This window comes from Heloderma suspectum, chromosome 4 (assembly GCF_057233095.1).
Source record: "Heloderma suspectum isolate Gila_16-S chromosome 4, 16-S_ref, whole genome shotgun sequence".
Lineage (NCBI taxonomy): Eukaryota > Metazoa > Chordata > Lepidosauria > Squamata > Helodermatidae > Heloderma > Heloderma suspectum.
The window spans coordinates 144,782,709-144,800,801 of NC_139461.1; the positions used below are offsets into that span (position 1 = coordinate 144,782,709).

Below are 18,093 nucleotides of genomic sequence, written 5' to 3' on the forward strand. Positions count from 1 at the left end.
TGGGATGATCGAGAAGAGACCCTGGCCTTCCTCTCTGTGACAACTTTTCAAGTACTTGAACAGCGCTATCCTATCTCCCCTCAGTCTTCTCTTCTCAAGTCAAGGCTAAACAGGCCCAGTTCTTTCAGTCTCTCCTCATAGGGCGTTGTTTCCAGTCTCCTGATCACCTTCGTTGCCCTCCTCTGAACCCTCTCCAGTTTGTCTGCATCATTTGGGCCTGGCTGGCTCTCTGAAAAGCCACCATGGCCACCACAGCTCTCCCACCCCCTGGGTCACCCTGAGACGATCCTCAGGGTGAGCTAGAAGGCTGTTCTGGAGAGCCCTACTACTTGTTCTCCCACTGTTGTGCCTCCAGGAACACCCACCTGCCTGGGCACTCGCCTGCCCGGCAGCACCTGCCCATCTAGAGCACCTGCGGGGTTCTCCTGGTGGGGGAGGGGGGAAGTATGCAATTCACCACTCCTTCTGCTCCGCTGCCTGAGGTGGGGGATTCACTCCGCCTCACAGGAGGACCAGTCCTGATACAATTCTCCCCTCTTAAAGCTGAGGTTTGGGAGAAAGCAAGATCTTGAATGTACAAGTCTAATATTCAGTATTACTTCCTTAGACACTGGGTGCTTCAACATAGAGGACATCAAATGGCATTCTGCAGCTATTCCATTTTTTTCTCCTTAACAGATTTTTTTCTGGTAAGAAAAAAGTCAGAAGAAGCGGTAAGAAAACACAGAAGGGTTACAAATAGAAGATGTTGACAACATCTGGACACCACATAAAATTATGTTAATTAGGGAGGCTGTACTATGCTCAGACAACCCTAAGACACTTTGGTTGAGTTTTCACTGCTTCCAGACAACACTGATTCCTAGCACTTTGCTAATTCAATTCTTTCATGCTCATTTTACATCAATGAAACAAGGACCAGGCTTGTAACCAAATTTAATCTGTCATCTCTGTAATTAGCCTTTTTCCAATTGGGCTCCCCAAAACATTCACTTTTATGTCTCTTATCAAGGGAAATCTCAGAAAGGGAATCTTTAAAAGCACAACCCAAAGCCGTCACCTGCATCACAGAAAACCCTAGCAAATTTTCTCCTATTTGTCCTCCCGTTTTATAGTTGGGAAATCTACTCATGTTAAATTTACCCAACACATTAATGGAGTCAATATCTGTAATTCACAGTGTTGGTTCATGAGAAAATGCTTGCTTAATCATCCAGACAAAACAACATTACTTGTAACCACAATGAAACAACTAGTTCAAAACATGTTGTTGCTACATACTGTTTCTATTGGGGATTTTTTTAAAATGTACTGAATAAACAGTCTGCTCTAATCAGCATGAAAGGCTAATGTTTTCTGGCACTTTGAGTTACTTCAAGAGACAGAAAATAACTTGAGTATATTTAATTTATGGTTTAAAAAAATACCAAACCGACTTGCTTATGATATTCTTGTCCAGTGTTCCATGGTTTATATTGATACTGTTCTCTGATCCTTCTATATTTCCCATACCCAATTTTCTTTAATGTAATGTTTCAGTCCTTCTTATCTGAATAATAGTTTTGTTGTTTTTTGTCACACAAAATTTAATAAGTAGCCATCACGTGAAAATAAGAATCTGTACTAACACATTTTGGAATCAAGAAATTACCTAGAAATAAACATTTAGTATTTAGTGTTGCTTAGTGTTAGCTGAGCAAATTTCTCCATTCACTCCAATGCAAGGCAGATCTACAGCTGCATGGTGCACCTTTTGTTGCAATGAATGAGGGACAAATGGGGAAATACAGGAGTTCCTTGTCTGTATCAAAGTTCATGTGCTGCCAAAGAACCAATGGATGAGGGTGAAATCTCTTTTACTAGGTACTTGAAGAAGCAGGAACTTGAACTTGATGTAAAATTGCAGCAGTGTTTGATTAGTTTCATGTGTTAGAGATAGATACCGCACCATCTCTACAGAAATCACAGATGGCTCAACTGTGTAGCATATACATCTACCCAGTCATAACATTCTACAAACCAAACTAACAAACCAGCAAAAGATCCATCGTAACTTTTACCTGAGATCTGCAAGGCTTTTCTATTTAGGAAGGTCTTCAGTTATCTTTATAGCTTGCAAAAGTGCTCTACAGAAATATTTGTATTTGTTTCTTTTTAAGAAACTTGATATCTGAAGTTTTACAAATGACAGTGGATACTTTGCCTATGAACAAAGTCAGTTATACAACTTCATGGATCGTCTCGCTAATGCAGTTTCTTTTTTCTTTTTGAATCTATTTTTATTTATTTTTATAAATGAAATAAACACTACCAATAATATAATCAGAATCTTCAGTTTCCAACATTACAGTATTCTAAAAAAAAGAAAAAAGGGAGGATAGCAAAAGAAGGAAGAGAAAAACAGAAAAAAGAAAAAACAGCATTTTATTACACTTCAGTAAGAACAAACCAAATATCCAAACAGTCTTATAGCACAGAAATAGAAGCAAACAATCCATTTCCATTGGCCATAAATTACCATTCAGTTACTGTGTATTAATAAACATTAAAGGTTTAGCCAACAAGGAATAGTAATAATGACAATCCCATAATGATATTAATGATATTATTATTATTATTAATAATAATAATAATAAAAAGGGGAAAGAGAAGTTTAAGAAAAGGATAAAAACAGGAACAAATCATTTGTATATTTCACTAATGCAGTTCCAAGTTTTCCCTCATGATCAGCATTAAGCAAGCTGTAGAACTGGGGCAAAGCTTCATATATAACACTATACGTGATATTTCACTATAATGTTATTAACCACCTTGAACAATTGGTATGAAAAGTCAGTACAGAAATGCTTTAAATATCTACATGACCCCAGGATCTTTTTCCTGGATAACCAGGGCCAGTGATTATCAGTTAATATGAGAAACTAGGATTTCTCAATGTGTATCATTGTGCATTCACATTGAATCTCATTTGTCATTCTGTTGCCTCATCATAAATGGAGGGATCATTTCAGAGCTCTTCACAGAGTTCACCATCCTGAATAATTTGCTGTCATCTATAAACTTTGCTACCACACAAAATCAGATGGCTTTAACAAAACGTATTAGGAAAAAAATGTGAAAAACAGCAATTTAGCTAAATTCATTATTTCTTTCATTCCATCTTTATCCTGCCCTTCTTCCAAAGAGCTCAGAGCAGCCTCTTATCCTCACAAGAACCCTGTGAGGTAGGTTAGATTAAGAGAGGGTGACTGGCTCAAGATCACCCAGTGAACTCCATGGCTGAGTGGGGATTTGAAACCATGCCTCCATGGTACCAATCTGATACTCCAACCACTACACCACACTGGGTCTCCATGTTCTAGTTCTTACGACAAAACAGGGAATGGCTATCACATCACACCCTCCTTGTGAGCTTCCAGACACATCTAGCTGGCCAGATCCCGCAAAGCAAGTCTTCTGTTCTTCTGAGCTAAGGGAAGATGGTGGGGTGGGGGTTGCTCTATAGAATTCTATGGAGTTCTGCACCAAAGGGATAGGAAGTTAGTAAAAACTCACCTGTTATTGGATTAATGTCTGCTGGTATGGTAATATATTAGCTTTTGAGTTACAGAGTACTTTTTGTTAGAAAGAATGGAAAAGCAGAGGGACACATTATACCTGTAAGGAAGATGAGTACCTAGTTCCTGAGCTTCCCACTCAGCATATATGTCCCTCATTTCTATTTGTCTCATTAACTGGCTGGTCCTAATCATGGCACTGAGAGAATTCCTGGAAAACTATATAGGATTAAATCACAAGAGATATTTTAACCTTTTAAATAATATTTGGGAACTAAACCTCCACAACAGAAAATAAGTTACCCAAACTGGCTATATAAAATAGGGTTGCCAACTTTTCATTTGAAAAGTACTTGGTCCTTGGTCAGGTCAGAAGGTGGGCCAAGGTGCTAATTGGTGGGTCAGGAGATAGGGCCAATAGCAAAACAAACTGTGCATCTAAGATACCTTTTACAAGGTGCTTACAGGATACTTTTGCAATTTTACAGTAGTGGGACACAGAGCCTCAGATATCAACGATTTGCAAAACGGCAGCCAGTGAGTCCATGGCAGAGAATTCTTAAGTCCTCAAACCATGCCCCCCTAAAAGTTAGTCCTGTTTTTACAGCTAGGGAACACTGAGGCAGAGAGACTCAGTAACTTACTGAAGGCCATAGCAGACAATCCTTCAGACAAATAAAATGAGCTTATGACTTAGTGAAAATTGCTTAATCCCTATCTAAGAAAGCCCACTTTTAGAGTTTCTCATCTGTTATGAATATTTGAGAAGGTGCTATAGACCACATATATATTAGTGCTATCAAACTGTGCTGTGCTACTCAGTCAGAGAACCCTCAAAGATTGATCAATATCATTTTTCTCTATTAATCTTGCCTTTCATATATTCCTGGAGAGCAACAATATGTCTCTTACCAAAAAATATGGTCTTTTGACACATGATCCTGCATGAGAGTCCATTTGATTCCCAAGTCAAGAGAAGCATAGAGCTTAAAATAAACAAAAACAAGGCAGCGTTAGTACAGTTCTTATTAGATCCCCCTTGAAAAGTATAATAATCATAGATAAATATTGGGGGGCAATCAGGGGCAGAGAACCAACAGGACCAACAGACCAAATTATTGGTTCCAGGCCCTTAGAATCGATTCATTTCTATTTCAACAAAATATGACAAAGAAGGAAGCAACATTTATATTCATAGCACACAGACTAGCTCACACATGCGCATCCATCACTTGGTGGAGTGTCAAGTGATGGCTTGCATGTGCAAAAGAACTGTTGCTACTGCCATATCAGCTTGATATCACCTCAGACATAATGCTTTTCAATGGAATCAGTTCACATAGTCAGCTGTAAGGAACCAACAATGGAGGTGTGCATGTACTGAATGGCTTCAAGATGAAGGTTATATTTTCCATTGCTAAATACTGTTCCTCTAAACTGGCTAGAACACATTTCAATGTGATATTCCAGAAACATCAAAAGCAAGGCCACGTGACACCTCTTCATTTTTTTTTTTTACCTGTCCCTCCTTAGTGTAGGCAAGCACCTTATCCTCGTGCTTCGGATTAAAAATCAGCGTTTCCACAAAGAAATTAATGGGCTGCTTTTGAAAAGTAGCTCCTTCATCTGTGCTAATGAAAAGACTCTGGTCCAGGTCATTGTGGGAAGAACTCACAAGAATTACCTATAAAATGAAAGAACAACAGATCAGCCAAGCTCTTGTACTATTTGCAGATTTCTTCTTTATATCTTTAACAGGCAAAGATGCATTGGTGCTGATCAACACACATGCTTTGAGCTGTATCAAGCAACACCTCCGATCAATTTACTCCAAACTCCAACTTTGTGTACTGGTCCAGAGACTGAAAGAGGTTACGCATCAACCATTGTAACAATCAATTTAGGTCATAAAATCTATGGCTACGACTTATTGTTTTTATACCACTTCCATGGATATGGCTTCCCCTAAAAGAAACTGAGGACTGTAGCTCGGTGAAGATGCAGGGAAGTCTTCGTTAGCAATCCCCAGGTCTCCTTCTTCACAGAACTGCAGTTCCCCAGTGGGGAGAGGAAGTGGCCCTTATACCACAATCATATGCATGCTCCAAGCACATGCATGTTCCATTGTGTTCACTGAGGCTTACTCCCTAGCAAGTGGGATTACAGCCCAAAACTATTCTGTAGAATTATCCTTACGCTCTCTCAGTGATTGTTTCACATCCAGCACAGGACTCTTGAGAGGTGGAAGCAAGATAGGCAGGTGTATAATATAATGCTGGAGGGACTGTATATCTATCAACAATCAATCCACCTAATACAACCACTTATGTCAGCAAGGCAGAATCCTAGATAATCACACAAATACTTTCGTTACTGAGCTCTACGCAATAACTTCTAAAATGACAGTTCCTTTGCTACGGGCTCACCATCTTAAAAATGTCAACATGTATGTACATGGCAAACTTCTACCAGAGGGTATTACCATTGGCCAGAAATAGACCTTTTGTCCAGATCATAATTCACTGCAAACTTTGCAATGCAAACTTTGCAGAAACAGACTAGTAGAATTCTATAAGAAAAATTGTCCCATGCATGCTCTGATGGGGCAAAATTGCAGTGCCTGTTATGGTTCTCACTCTCTCATGGCAGGCTGCGGGCCATTTATTTGTTTGTTTGTTTGTTTGTTGCCCTATAGCAAATAGCTCTCAGGGCAACATACAATAAAACACAAATAAAATCCAAAATCCATATTCATCCAAAAGCAGCGTAATAAATCAATCAATTAAAAACAGGAGAGATTAAAATATAACAAGCATCAACAACACGAAGATTTAAAAATATCACAGAGTTAAAAACTACTTTAAAATACAACATAGCAGCAGAAACAGGCAGCAGAAAACCCCCAGTACCACCTTCTGGAAACAGTAATCCAAATATAAGCAGAACCACTGCAAAGCCATGCCATCCACTCACAACTTAGACAACCTCTCCAGAAGGATAACATGGCTGATAGTATTGAAAGCCATCAAGAGGTCCAGGAGAATCAAAAAAGTTGCACTCTCTTCCTCTCCCCTGGCATGTCAGCCCACAGAGCATCTGACACAGTTTCACTGCCAAAAGCAGGCCTAAAACCAATTGAAACTGATCTAGAAAATCTCAGATAAGAGTGTCTGGATCTGATTAGCCACCATGCCCTTGAGCACTGTTTCTCTAAAAAGGAGATGTTAACCAGTCTATAAATACTGAGATCTTCTAGGCAGTGGAGGCTGGTGACTCCAACTTCAGCAGGGCTGTGAATCAATTTCTGGGTTTCAGTCAGAACAATCCAGAACTCTAAAGGAGCTATTCAAGGTGCTGAACCTATTTGGGGGATAGGCTTCAGCATCCTGCATAGCTCCTTTAGAGTTCTGACTGGTTCTGACTGAAACCCAGAATGGATTCACAGCCGCACTGAAATCAGAGCCACCAGCCCCCACTGCTTCTAGGTCCAACAATGTTTTTTTTTTTTTTTCCAGAAGTGGTGACACTACTGCCTCCTTTAAGGAGACTGGGACCATTGCATCTATTAACAAGGAATTTATAACCTTCTGGCCCCAGCTGGTTACCTCCTCCCTGTTGTTGTTGTTGTTCAGTCGTTAGGTCGTGTCCGACTCTTCGTGACCCCATGGACCATAGCACACTAGGCCTTCCTGTCCTGCGCTCTCTCCCGGAGCCTGCTCAAGTTCATATTCATTGCATCGGTGATGCTATCTAGCCATCTCATCCTCTGCCATCCCCTTCTCCTTTTGCCTTCAATCTTTCCCAGCATCAGGGTCTTTTCCAGGGACTTTTCTCTTCGCATTAGGTGGCCAAAATATTGGAGCTTCAGCTTCAGTATCTGTCCTTCCAATGAGCACTCAGGGTTGATTTCCTTTAGGATTGACTGATTTGACCTCCTTGCAGTCCAGGGGACTTGTAAGAGTCTTCTCCAGCACCACAGTTCGAAAGCATCAATTCTTCGGCGCTCAGCCTTCCTTATAGTCCAGCTCTCACAGCCATATGTTACTACTGGGAAAACCATAGCTTTGATTATGCGGACCTTTGTCGGCAAGGTGATGTCTCTGCTTCTTACTATGCTGTCTAGGTTTGCCATAGCTTTCCTCCCAAGGAGCAAGCGTCTTTTAATTTCATGGCTACAGTCACTGTCTGCGGTGATCTTGCAGCCCAAGAAAGTAAAATCTGTCACTGCTTCCATTTCTTCCCCTTCTATATGCCAGGAAGTGATGGGGCCAGATGCCATGATCTTAGTTTTTTTAATGTTGAGTTTCAAACCAGCTTTTGCACTCTCCTCTTTCACCTTCAACAAGAGGCTCTTTAGATCCTCTTCGCTTTCTGCCATTAGGGTGGTATCTTCTGCGTATCTGAGGTTGTTGATAATTCTCCCAGCAATCTTAATTCCAACCTGTGATTCATCCAACCCGGCGTTTTTCAAGATGTACTCTGCATATAAATTAAATAAGCAGGGCGACAATATACAGCCTTGTCGTACTCCTTTCCCAATTTTGAACCAATTGGTTGTTCCATGTCCGGTTCTTACTGTTGCTTCTTCACCCTTGTACAGGTTTCTCGGGAGACAGGTAAGGTGGTCTGGTACTCCCATCTCTTTAAGAATTTGCCACAGTTTGTTGTGATCCACACAATCCAAGGCTTTAGTGTAGTCAATGAAGCAGAAATAGATGTTTTTCTGGAATTCTCTTGCTTTCTCCATGATCCAGCGAATGTTGGCGATTTGATCTCTAGTTCCTCTGCCTCTTCGAAACCCCGCTTGTACTTCCGGTAGTTCTCGGTTCACATACTGCTGAAGCCTAGCTTGTAGGATTTTGAGCATAACCTTGCTGGCATGTGAAATGAGCGCAATTGTGCGGTAATTTGAACACTCTTTGGCATTGCCCTTCTTTGGAATTGGAATGTAAACTGACCTTTTCCAGTCTTGTGGCCACTGTGGAGTGTTCCAAATTTGTTGGCATATTGAGTGCAGCACTTTAACAGCATCATCTTTTAGGATCTTAAATAGCTCAGCTGGAATACTGTCATCTCCGCTAGCTTTGTTGTTACTAATGCTTCCTAAGGCCCACTTGACTTCACTCTCTAGGATGTCCGGCTCAAGTTCAGTGACCGCACTCTCATGGCTATCAGGGACATTCAGATCTTTCCTGTATAGTTCTTCTGTGTATTCTTGCCACCTCTTCTTAATCTCATCTGTTTCTGTTAGGTTCCTGCCTTCTTTGTCCTTTATCATGCTTGTCTTTGCACAAAATGTTCCCTTGAGATCTCCAATTTTCTTGAAAAGATCTCTAGTCTTTCCCATTCTGTTGTTTTCCTCGATTTCTTTGCATTGTTCATTTAAGAAGGCCTTCTTGTCTCTCCTTGCTATTCTCTGGAACTCTGCATTCAGTTGGATATATCTTCCCCTTTCTCCCTTGCTTTTCGCTTCCCTTCTTTCCTCAGCTACTTGTAAAGCCTCATCAGACAGCCACTTGGCTTTCTTGCATTTCTTTTTCTTTGGGATGGATTGAGTTGCTGCCTCCTGAACAATGTTACGGACCTCCGTCCATAGTTCCTTAGGCACTCTGTCTATCAGGTCTAATCCCTGAAATCTATTCCTCACCTCCACTGTATATTCATAAGGGATATGATTTAGGTCATACCTGAACGGTTTAGTGGTTTTCCCCACGTTCTTCAATTTAAGCCGAAATTTTGCAACAAGAAGCTCATGATCTGAGCCACAGTCAGCTCCAGGTCTTGTGTTTACTGACTGTATAGAGCTTCTCCATCTTTGGCTGCAAAGTACATAATCAATCGGATTTCGATATTGACCATCTGGTGATGTCCATGTGTAGAGTCGCCTCTTGTGCTGTTGGAAAAGAATGTTTGCTATGATCAGTGTGTTCTCTTGGCAAAACTCTATTAGCCTTTGTCCTGCTTCATTTTGTACACCAAGGCCATGCTTGCCTGTTATCCCCGTGATTTCTTCACTTCCTACTTTAGCATTCCAATCCCCTATGATGAAGAGGACATCTTTTTTTGATGTTAGTTCTAGAAGGTGTTGTAGGTCTTCATAGAACCGATCAACCTCAGCTTCTTCGGCCTCAGTGGTTGCGGCATAGACTTGAATTACTATGATGTTGAATGGTTTGCCTTGGATTCGTACTGAGATCATTCTGTCGTTTTTGAGATTGTACCCCAGTACTGCTTTTCCCACCCTTTTATTGACTATGAGTGCTACTCCATTTCTTCTAAGGGATTCTTGCCCACAGTAGTAGATATAATGGTCACCTGAATTAAATTCGCCCATGCTTGTCTATTTTAGTTCGCTGATTCCCAAGTTGTCGATGTTCAATCTTGCCATCTCATGTTTGACCACCTCCAGCTTACCTTGATTCATTGATCTTACATTCCACATTCCTAAACAATATTGTTCTTTACAGCATCGGACTTTCTTTTCACCACTAGACACATCCACAGCTGAGTGTCCTTTCGGCTTTGGCCCAGCCGCTTCACTCTTTCTGGCGCTACTTGGAAATTCCCTCTGCTCTTCCCCAGTAGTATATTGGACACTTTCCGACCTGAGGGGCTCATCTTCCGGCATCATATATTTTAGCCTTGTCATATGTTCCATGGGGTTTTCTTGACAAGAATACTGGAGTGGGTTGCCATTTCCTTCTCCAGTGGACCACATTTTGTCAGAACTCTCCACCATGACCTGTCCGTCTTGGGTGGCCCTGCACAGCATAGCTTATGGCTACACTGAGTTATGCAAGCCCCTTCGCCACAACAAGGCAGTGATCCATGAAGGGGTAGCTCCTCCCTACTAAATGTAATAAGCCTCAAAGTGTAAGGCTTGAGCAAAGAACTTGCTTGAGCTTGTCCACATCTTCAACCTTAAAATGCCCTGTGCCCTGGAGTGCCCTGGAGACATCAACATACTGAATTTCATCAACTATAGATTGCTGAAGGCCCTAATCATGGCATGGTGGATGCAATCCATATGACTATCCACTCCAGATAGTCTTTGGAATTATACTGTTGATGCATGCCCTTGTCAGGAATGAATCTGAGCATGTGGAGACATCTGGCTGCTCAGATTCTGAATCAGAATGGGAACAGCAAGAACAGAGGGAGGCACCCTCCCTAGTGAGACCAGATACGGCGAGACTTTCTTCCCATGATCTTGACACACAGATGGCTCAGCCTGAATGGCTCCCCCATTCCTCCACCATGAAAACTCAGGTTTCAGAGGAGGAGGAGGGTGAGGGAGGTGACTTGAGGGATGCTAGGGTCTGTCGCGGAGCGAAGCAGGAAACGTTAGGGGCAGGGCTCAAACACTCCGCCAAGTTGGCCACTCGTGGAAGCCAATGTAGGAGGGAGCCACCCTAAGGGAGGGGCATCTATGCAAAGCAAGTCTGGCAGTGAATTTCATGCCCAGACTGCTGACAACCTCTCTAACTTCCACTTCATCTCCTCTATTGATATTCACAGATGTGTGGATCTATGGCTCTTTCATTGCAGTCTTGAGAGTTTCCTAGAATCTGCATTTGTAAAGCACCTAGTCCTTAACTACTTCTAACAAAAATCCATACTTCATCCTTCCGCATCCACAGATGAGGTTTCAGAAGAGTTAGGTTATCACAGCATGGATGATTAAACGGCAGATCAAAACATGATTAACAAACTAGTCAGACGATGCTTGGAAACCCTATCGTTCTCATTAAGGGTAAACTAACGTACTGGGGGTGAGGGTGGGGATCTGCAGATGGGAGAGTCAATGATGACTTTGTTGTCAGGGTCAGTTCATTATCTGATCAAGTTTGATCTCCAGATTCCCTCCAGCCTCCACAGGGGTTGGTGACCAATTTCAAAGGTTGGCTCCTGGAGGCTGATGGATCCGGATGGTTTTCTGATGTCTCTGGGAAAATTTCCTGCAGTTTAAGCTGTTGGTCCTGCCAAGACCTTGGCCTCTGCTTGGAATGACTTGGGCCACAGATACAATTACTCCCAAATGTCCCTGATTGAATCATAAAGCTGTATCGGCTCCCTGGTATTCCATGGAGCTGAGGGCAATGAAATGAATTGTTGGGGGTTGGGAGGAAGGGTTAATCCCCCCCCCCTTGTGTGCTGAGGTCTTGATCCTCCTGGTGGGCCCCAGCAGCTGTTACTGTGCAGGGAAAATCAGACACATTAAATGCATCCACACATTCAACATCAAGTCTGTTTGGGCTCTGTGTTATAAAAGCTAAGCACTGCAACATAGGGCCACAACATGAAAAAGAAGCATTTTTCTGCTATCCATCCTGCGGTAACAACAAGAAAATCAGGCCAGTCAGATAGGTTCATTAACTTCTTTCAATACACTGCTGAATACCCACAATGGATGCCTCCAAATTGCCTAGTGGCAAGGAAGCAGCTCCTAACTAATCTCATATGTGAACCACTGTTCTTGGAAAGAACAATCACTGTTGGTTTTTTAGAGCAGCAGGAGAAAGCCATTGTCAATCTGGAGGTAAAGCCAGATAAATGTTTTGATGTTTTTCAACTGTTTCCAATGAAATGCCGATGTAAACCAAAAGAAATGCACACGGGCCATACGCAGACGTGCAGGGGAATTAAGTGCATCCTGTTCAGGGATTCTTTGTTCACATCTGTTCAGCACAACACAACATACGCACAAGACAACAAGCTTAAAAGAAATTACCTGGTTACCTGTGAGAAGAAATTATCTGTGATAAGAAATGTACAATGGCAAACTATTGTTTCTTTTAAGAATGGTTATACTTAGTTTATTCAACCAAAATGATTAAACTGTGACAACTGCAGCAGTATCCCTTACAGAGTTCTAGCTTATGCACAGCGAAGGTTCTTTATGGTCTTTAAGGTCCTTTAAAAACAGAGGGAAGACTGGGACTGGTTAAACTTACATGCTGCTTTGCAGTCATTAAGGGCCAGTTTAGCATTCAAATTCCTTTGCACAATTGTGCACATGGGTTACACCTGCATGGAGAAAGAGCAGAGTGAAGCAGCCTGCACATGCAGGGAACCTGCAGTGTATCTCAGCTATGCTCTTCCCAGGAGCTGTGATCACAAGGTGACCGCTGACTTCCAATATGTAAAGCCACTTCACACTGGGCTTTTTTACCTCTACACAATTACATGGTGGAATTTGATAGGATGAACTGGCCCTTAAATTGTTCACATGACATCATTTCACTCTGTAACTCTTAAAAAAGTCAATTCGGGTAAATTTACTTTTAGTTAAAGTACGCTGTTCAAGAGATTACCTAAAGATGGCAGCATTAAATTTCCCTCTGTATGTTTTTAGCCTGTACCCATACAATTATTATGTAATTTCACATTCCTAATGTATTTTGTTGTAACTTTTAATTACTAGATGACAGATACATTGTGCAACTGCAGCTATTTCAGGGGTTTTGTGACTGTCCTTGTAAGAAAGTGCTGGCTGATAAGCTTATTTGTGAAACATAATGCAAGAGAATTTCCATCATCCCATTGTTTGGCTATTGTAAACTTCTAATTGTGTGAACATTCATTCTGTGTACGCTCTTGGATAACATCCTTCAGATATGGTCCCACCACATAAATAGTATTTCTGCATACCAACATGACTGGAAGTGTTATTTGTTTCTGATGTCATTAGTGAGCATGGGCTGTACAGCAAGAATATGAAACCAGCTGTTCTACGAGTAGGAGAGGGATGGAAGCAAGGGATGGAAGCAAGTGAAGCAAACTGTCACCGTCACTATCACCATCTCCACCTACTGCTGCTTCACCAGCCCCTCCTCCTCTCACAATGACCTTTTTGAATCAACTGCCATGAGGGCAGAAGACCCATGCAAGCCAAACTGTCAGCACTGCAGTCTTCATCACAGCATGCGATTTAAGGACCAGACATACAGTTCCCTTTTTTTCTAAAAACGTGGGAGGCGTTGTTTGTTTGTTTGTTTGTTTGTTTTCCTTTTAGCTGTGCCTTTCCTTTCTGATCTAAGAATTTGGGGTGTGTGTATGAATGGAATGGGAACAAAGTATTCATTGTGAGAGCTGTATTTTAGAAGAAAGGAAGTAACAGGGACAAGAAAATGTTAAGAGTAGAAGGAATTATTATTTTGCATTATTTTGCACCCACCACTCCTTCCCAAAATGTAGCATATAGATTGTGATCCCTTTGGGGAGAGAAACAGATATTCATGAAATTACTGTGAACCATCCAGGCAGGACATGAATGAATGAATGAATGAATGAATGAATAAATAAATAAATAAAGCAATTAAGAAAAACTACTTTTCAAGGGTTCTTTATACTCGATGCAGACGTTCCAATGCACACATAGACCATGACATTCATGCAAGGTTTTTTCTCATCAACTTCAATGGAGGGGTAGAACTATGCCCACATTCAGCCTTTGCCAAAGCAGCCACAAATTTCCCATTGAAATCAATGGGGCTTAAAGATACTTAACTTTGGCTGGGTTGAGCCCAAAGTAATCTGAAATGCTAGTATTGTCTTCACAGTAAAGATATGACATCATCACCATCATTTTGAGAAAGCAACTTAATAATTTAAATATTTTTTGGTACCAAGCTGGATCACTTTTCATTATTTTCTCCCGAGAATGGGACATTAGAAGACTCTAGCTATGAGTTCTTAAAACCTTAAGATTCAACCTTCAAAGTATTCCAGCAATTTCTGTGCCACTGAAGAACAACACATTATGCTGTAACAGACAACAGACACACCCTCCTTCTAGGGCAGCCTGAGTAGGGATGTACGGATTCCCCACCGTCTGTTCCGGTGGGGAATCCATGGGGGGGGGGAGGCGATCCGTTCCCCCCCCCCCCGAATCCTCATGGAGTAGCTCTGCTTTGCGAGGATTCCGCAGAGCTGAGGGCCGCTGCTTACCTGAATCAGCCGGAGCCCTTCACCTCCATGCCGATCACCATTTTTTTTAAAAAAGGGGATCGGCAGGATGTCCCCATAGACTTATACACAAAATAGAGCCGTGAATCTATGTAGACTTATACGCAAGATTCACAGCTGTATTTTGCATTTAAGTATATGACGACATCCTGCCGATCACCTTTTTTTTTTAAATGGTGATGGGCGCTGAGGCAAACAGCTCCCGGTGCAACAAGCAGCCATGCTGTCCCATGTGGAATCCTCCAGGAGAGGAGGTAAGTGGGGCCGCTCCGCAGTGGAGGCTAGATTCCAAAGAATCCAACCTCATTTGAATCCACAGCAGATTTCTCTAACATCCCTAAGCCTGAGACACTGTTGTGAAAGTTAGTCAAGACTTTATCTTTCCATTACATTCCATCCACTTAATCTTTTATTTTTCCATTAAGACAATTCCCTCTACCACTGAATAAAATATATGCACAAAAATGTTTCAGGCATGTTAACTATAAGCAACACAACACACTAAACCTTAAAATGAACTCTGATGGTTCACTTTCTATTAAAAGCCACAGATCAATCTGAATCCAACAGACATCTCTCAGATGGCTTGAACCCATGGCTGCCATGGCTCTCAGTCATTCTATATTGGCTTTCTCTGCCATGGCCACAGACTGAGCAGGGCATGTGTATGCTGGCACTGGGCAATTAACTCAAAACAAATTGTGTTTTGCCATTCAAACACAACTGCAATTTTCCCCCTATACTGTATCCTAGACATTTTCTAGATTAATATTTAGTAGGCATTGCTGCATTTGCACAACAAAATTAGAGGTTTTAGAAATCACTGGGATAATGGGTGCTTTCAGAAGACAACAAAATATTATTTAAAAATTATTTTTTGGTCAATACTATGTTGTTGTTGTTGTTGTTCAGTCGTTCAGTCGTGTCCGACTCTTCGTGACCCCAATACTATAGTGCTACCTATATTCTGTAGCCATTACTCATTACCTAGACCCCACTATTAGATTACCACCACCACCCATCACATGTTTTGGCCTGTCAAGTGGAAGCTGCATAAACAACCCACTGCACAGCTCCCTTACTAAATGTTAAAGTATAAAAAGCCTTTTACAAAACAGAGAAAGAATTCAATCTTGCCATGTAGTACCATATTGCTGCTTAGAACAAAGCTACCCAGGCAAAACCCACTGAACTGTCCAGGCAAGGCTAAATATTTGGTTTTGTGCCTGAATAGTTGTATAGGGGAGAGCAAGTAATGTGCTCACATCTGACACCTCAGTAGTTTCCATCTGTGCAGCCTTGAATTTTATAAAAGTTATTTCCATGCTGATTGCGTAATTGTAAGATTTATGGTGTTTGCTCTTCTTCACTAAACTTCAGATAGTTTTGGTCAGCTGCTTCTTAATTTTATTTGTTGCAAAAAAATACATCACAATCAAGCTCATGAGTTTAAATGGTAGTGAGTTATGCACGTGCTTATCTTTTTATTTGACTTCAATGGGATGTGAAAGGGCTTAACTTTGGCTGGATCAAGCACAAAGTCATGACTGTAATTAGCAAGGCTTACGGCAGCCTCAAAGCAATAGCGTACAGGTGTCACAGTGACATCCAACATCATTTCTGCAAATAGAATAAGATGACAACTGGATAGGAAGGTCATGGCTGGTCTACAAAACTACGAGCAATGGAAGTGCCCAAGGCCTCAGAGAGCCACATCTAGTCATGAAGACTCACACAAGTGGTTCTTACATTTGCTCATAGGAAGGAGCAATCATTGAAAAGAATGTAAAATTTCAAAAGGTAAGAGGAAGGATGCAGGTTACATTGTCAGATTCAGTAGCTTCCCTTTCATACAACATGATGCAAGAAAAAAAAAACCCTATGTTTGGTGAAAAGCAGGAAGATTATTTATCTAGGATAAAACAAAGAGGGATAACATAAGCTCAATTTTAAAAAAAATGCTGAAAAGTTATGTTGAATTCATATGAATTTTTACATCTCAAAACATGCAAAAGAGAGATTTAATTTGCCCTCAGAAAGTATTTAGAACTAAAAGGTTGATTTCTTATATATTGTACTGCTTATTAGGGTCTTGGAAAGTTTTAACTCTACCTAATTGGTAATTGTGATGGTCATGTATCCCACTTTAAAGAGGACAGTCTTCTGTTTGAAGGGCTGTCCAGTCCAAGTCTGGTTTAAAGATAAGAAACTATAAGAAGGGAGAGCAACAGGGGCCTTGGAGTTGCTCATCAAGCATCAGTACCTTGACAGCAGATTGCGTAGCAGGCACATAGGTCACCATCTGCTCCACTATGGTGAGATGTCTTGTATTTTATTTAAATTTTAGTGATGTCTAAATCTGCATCTAAACATAAAAATTAACATATGAAAATTTTAAGTAATTCCGTGTCCTGTTTTGTGGTGACACAGTTCCCCCTTTTTTGGTGATTTATAAGCACCACCCTATTGCTAATGCTGTAATGCTGTGTGTGGGGCTGTCTTTGAAAAATGTCTGGGTGTAAAGTATAGCAGTTGCCATGCTGGCAAAAGCCTATCAGATCCAACCTACATGGAATCATCTTCATTGCTCCTAATGGCTGCTGGGCCCAATTCAAAGTGCTACTTTTAAGCTTTAATGACCTAAACCTGGGGACATGTGGTACCCCTGAGAGGTTGAGACACTGCATGCTTCTAGATGGAGGGCTCCTAGCACTTCCAGTCAAAAGGCACTGTGCTGCTATTCCATCTTGTCTTCCTTAAAAGATGTTTTTCTGGTAAGAAAAGGGACAGAAGAAGCAGAGGGAAAACATGGGAGGGTTAGAAGTGGAAGCTAACAGCGCCTGGACTCACTATAAAATTCTGTAAATGTGGCATGGCAATTACAGAATAAAAGCCTCTCCTGGAAGCATCCACTGTTATTTAGACAGGTATTTTCTCACAGCACTCTCTGAAAGAAGTTACTGCAGTTTGGTTTCCTCTGCTTCTTACTGTTGGCAGATTGCTGCTGCTATAACATTATTTTTTTATGTTGTTTTTTATGATTGTCAGCTACCCTGAAGACCCCACTAAGGAAGGAAAGACAGGCTAGAAATATTTTAATTAATGATTCAATTTTACTCACATGAAAAACTAATTTTTTGTGTTGTGTTAATTACGGTCTAAAACCATATCCACATGTTTATATGTATCGTAATACAAAATGCAGTGATTGTAATAGCCGTTCTGGACAACATTTGTACCAGAACAGATTCTTTTATTCTGAGCTGAAGTCCATCTCAATGGTTTGACCAGGGTGGGTGTGGCACCACACGGAAAACTGAAACTGCTCAGGGCAAAGTCAAGCTCCTATGAGTACCTCTGGGAGATCACTCCACCCCATTTCCCCTCCCCTACGATTTTTTGGTCTAAAGGAGGCAGCCCTGGTCCTTTAGTCCAGTTGATCCCAGGCATCCAAACGCTCACCTAGCTGAAGAGTTTTTCTCACTGCTAGCTCTATCAGTCTGACTTAAATTCAATACACCTCCCATCAGGCTTATCTCCTCCTACTCTCTACACAACTGTGCCTTCT

At 41.3% G+C, this 18,093-nt stretch overlaps 1 protein-coding gene across 2 annotated transcripts in view; it reads right to left on the bottom strand.

The window, feature by feature from the left end:
- The window catches only part of SORCS2 (sortilin related VPS10 domain containing receptor 2), a 220,225-nt gene that overhangs the window by 95,619 nt on the left and 106,513 nt on the right, over positions 1-18,093 (bottom strand). For both annotated transcript variants that reach the window (XM_084850779.1, XM_084850780.1), the window contains exons 4-5: positions 5,077-5,241; positions 4,470-4,543 (exon numbers count right to left, since the gene is read on the bottom strand). In XM_084850779.1, the coding sequence (XP_084706905.1) occupies positions 4,470-4,543; positions 5,077-5,241 (239 nt within the window). The remainder of the gene's footprint in view (positions 1-4,469; positions 4,544-5,076; positions 5,242-18,093) is intronic.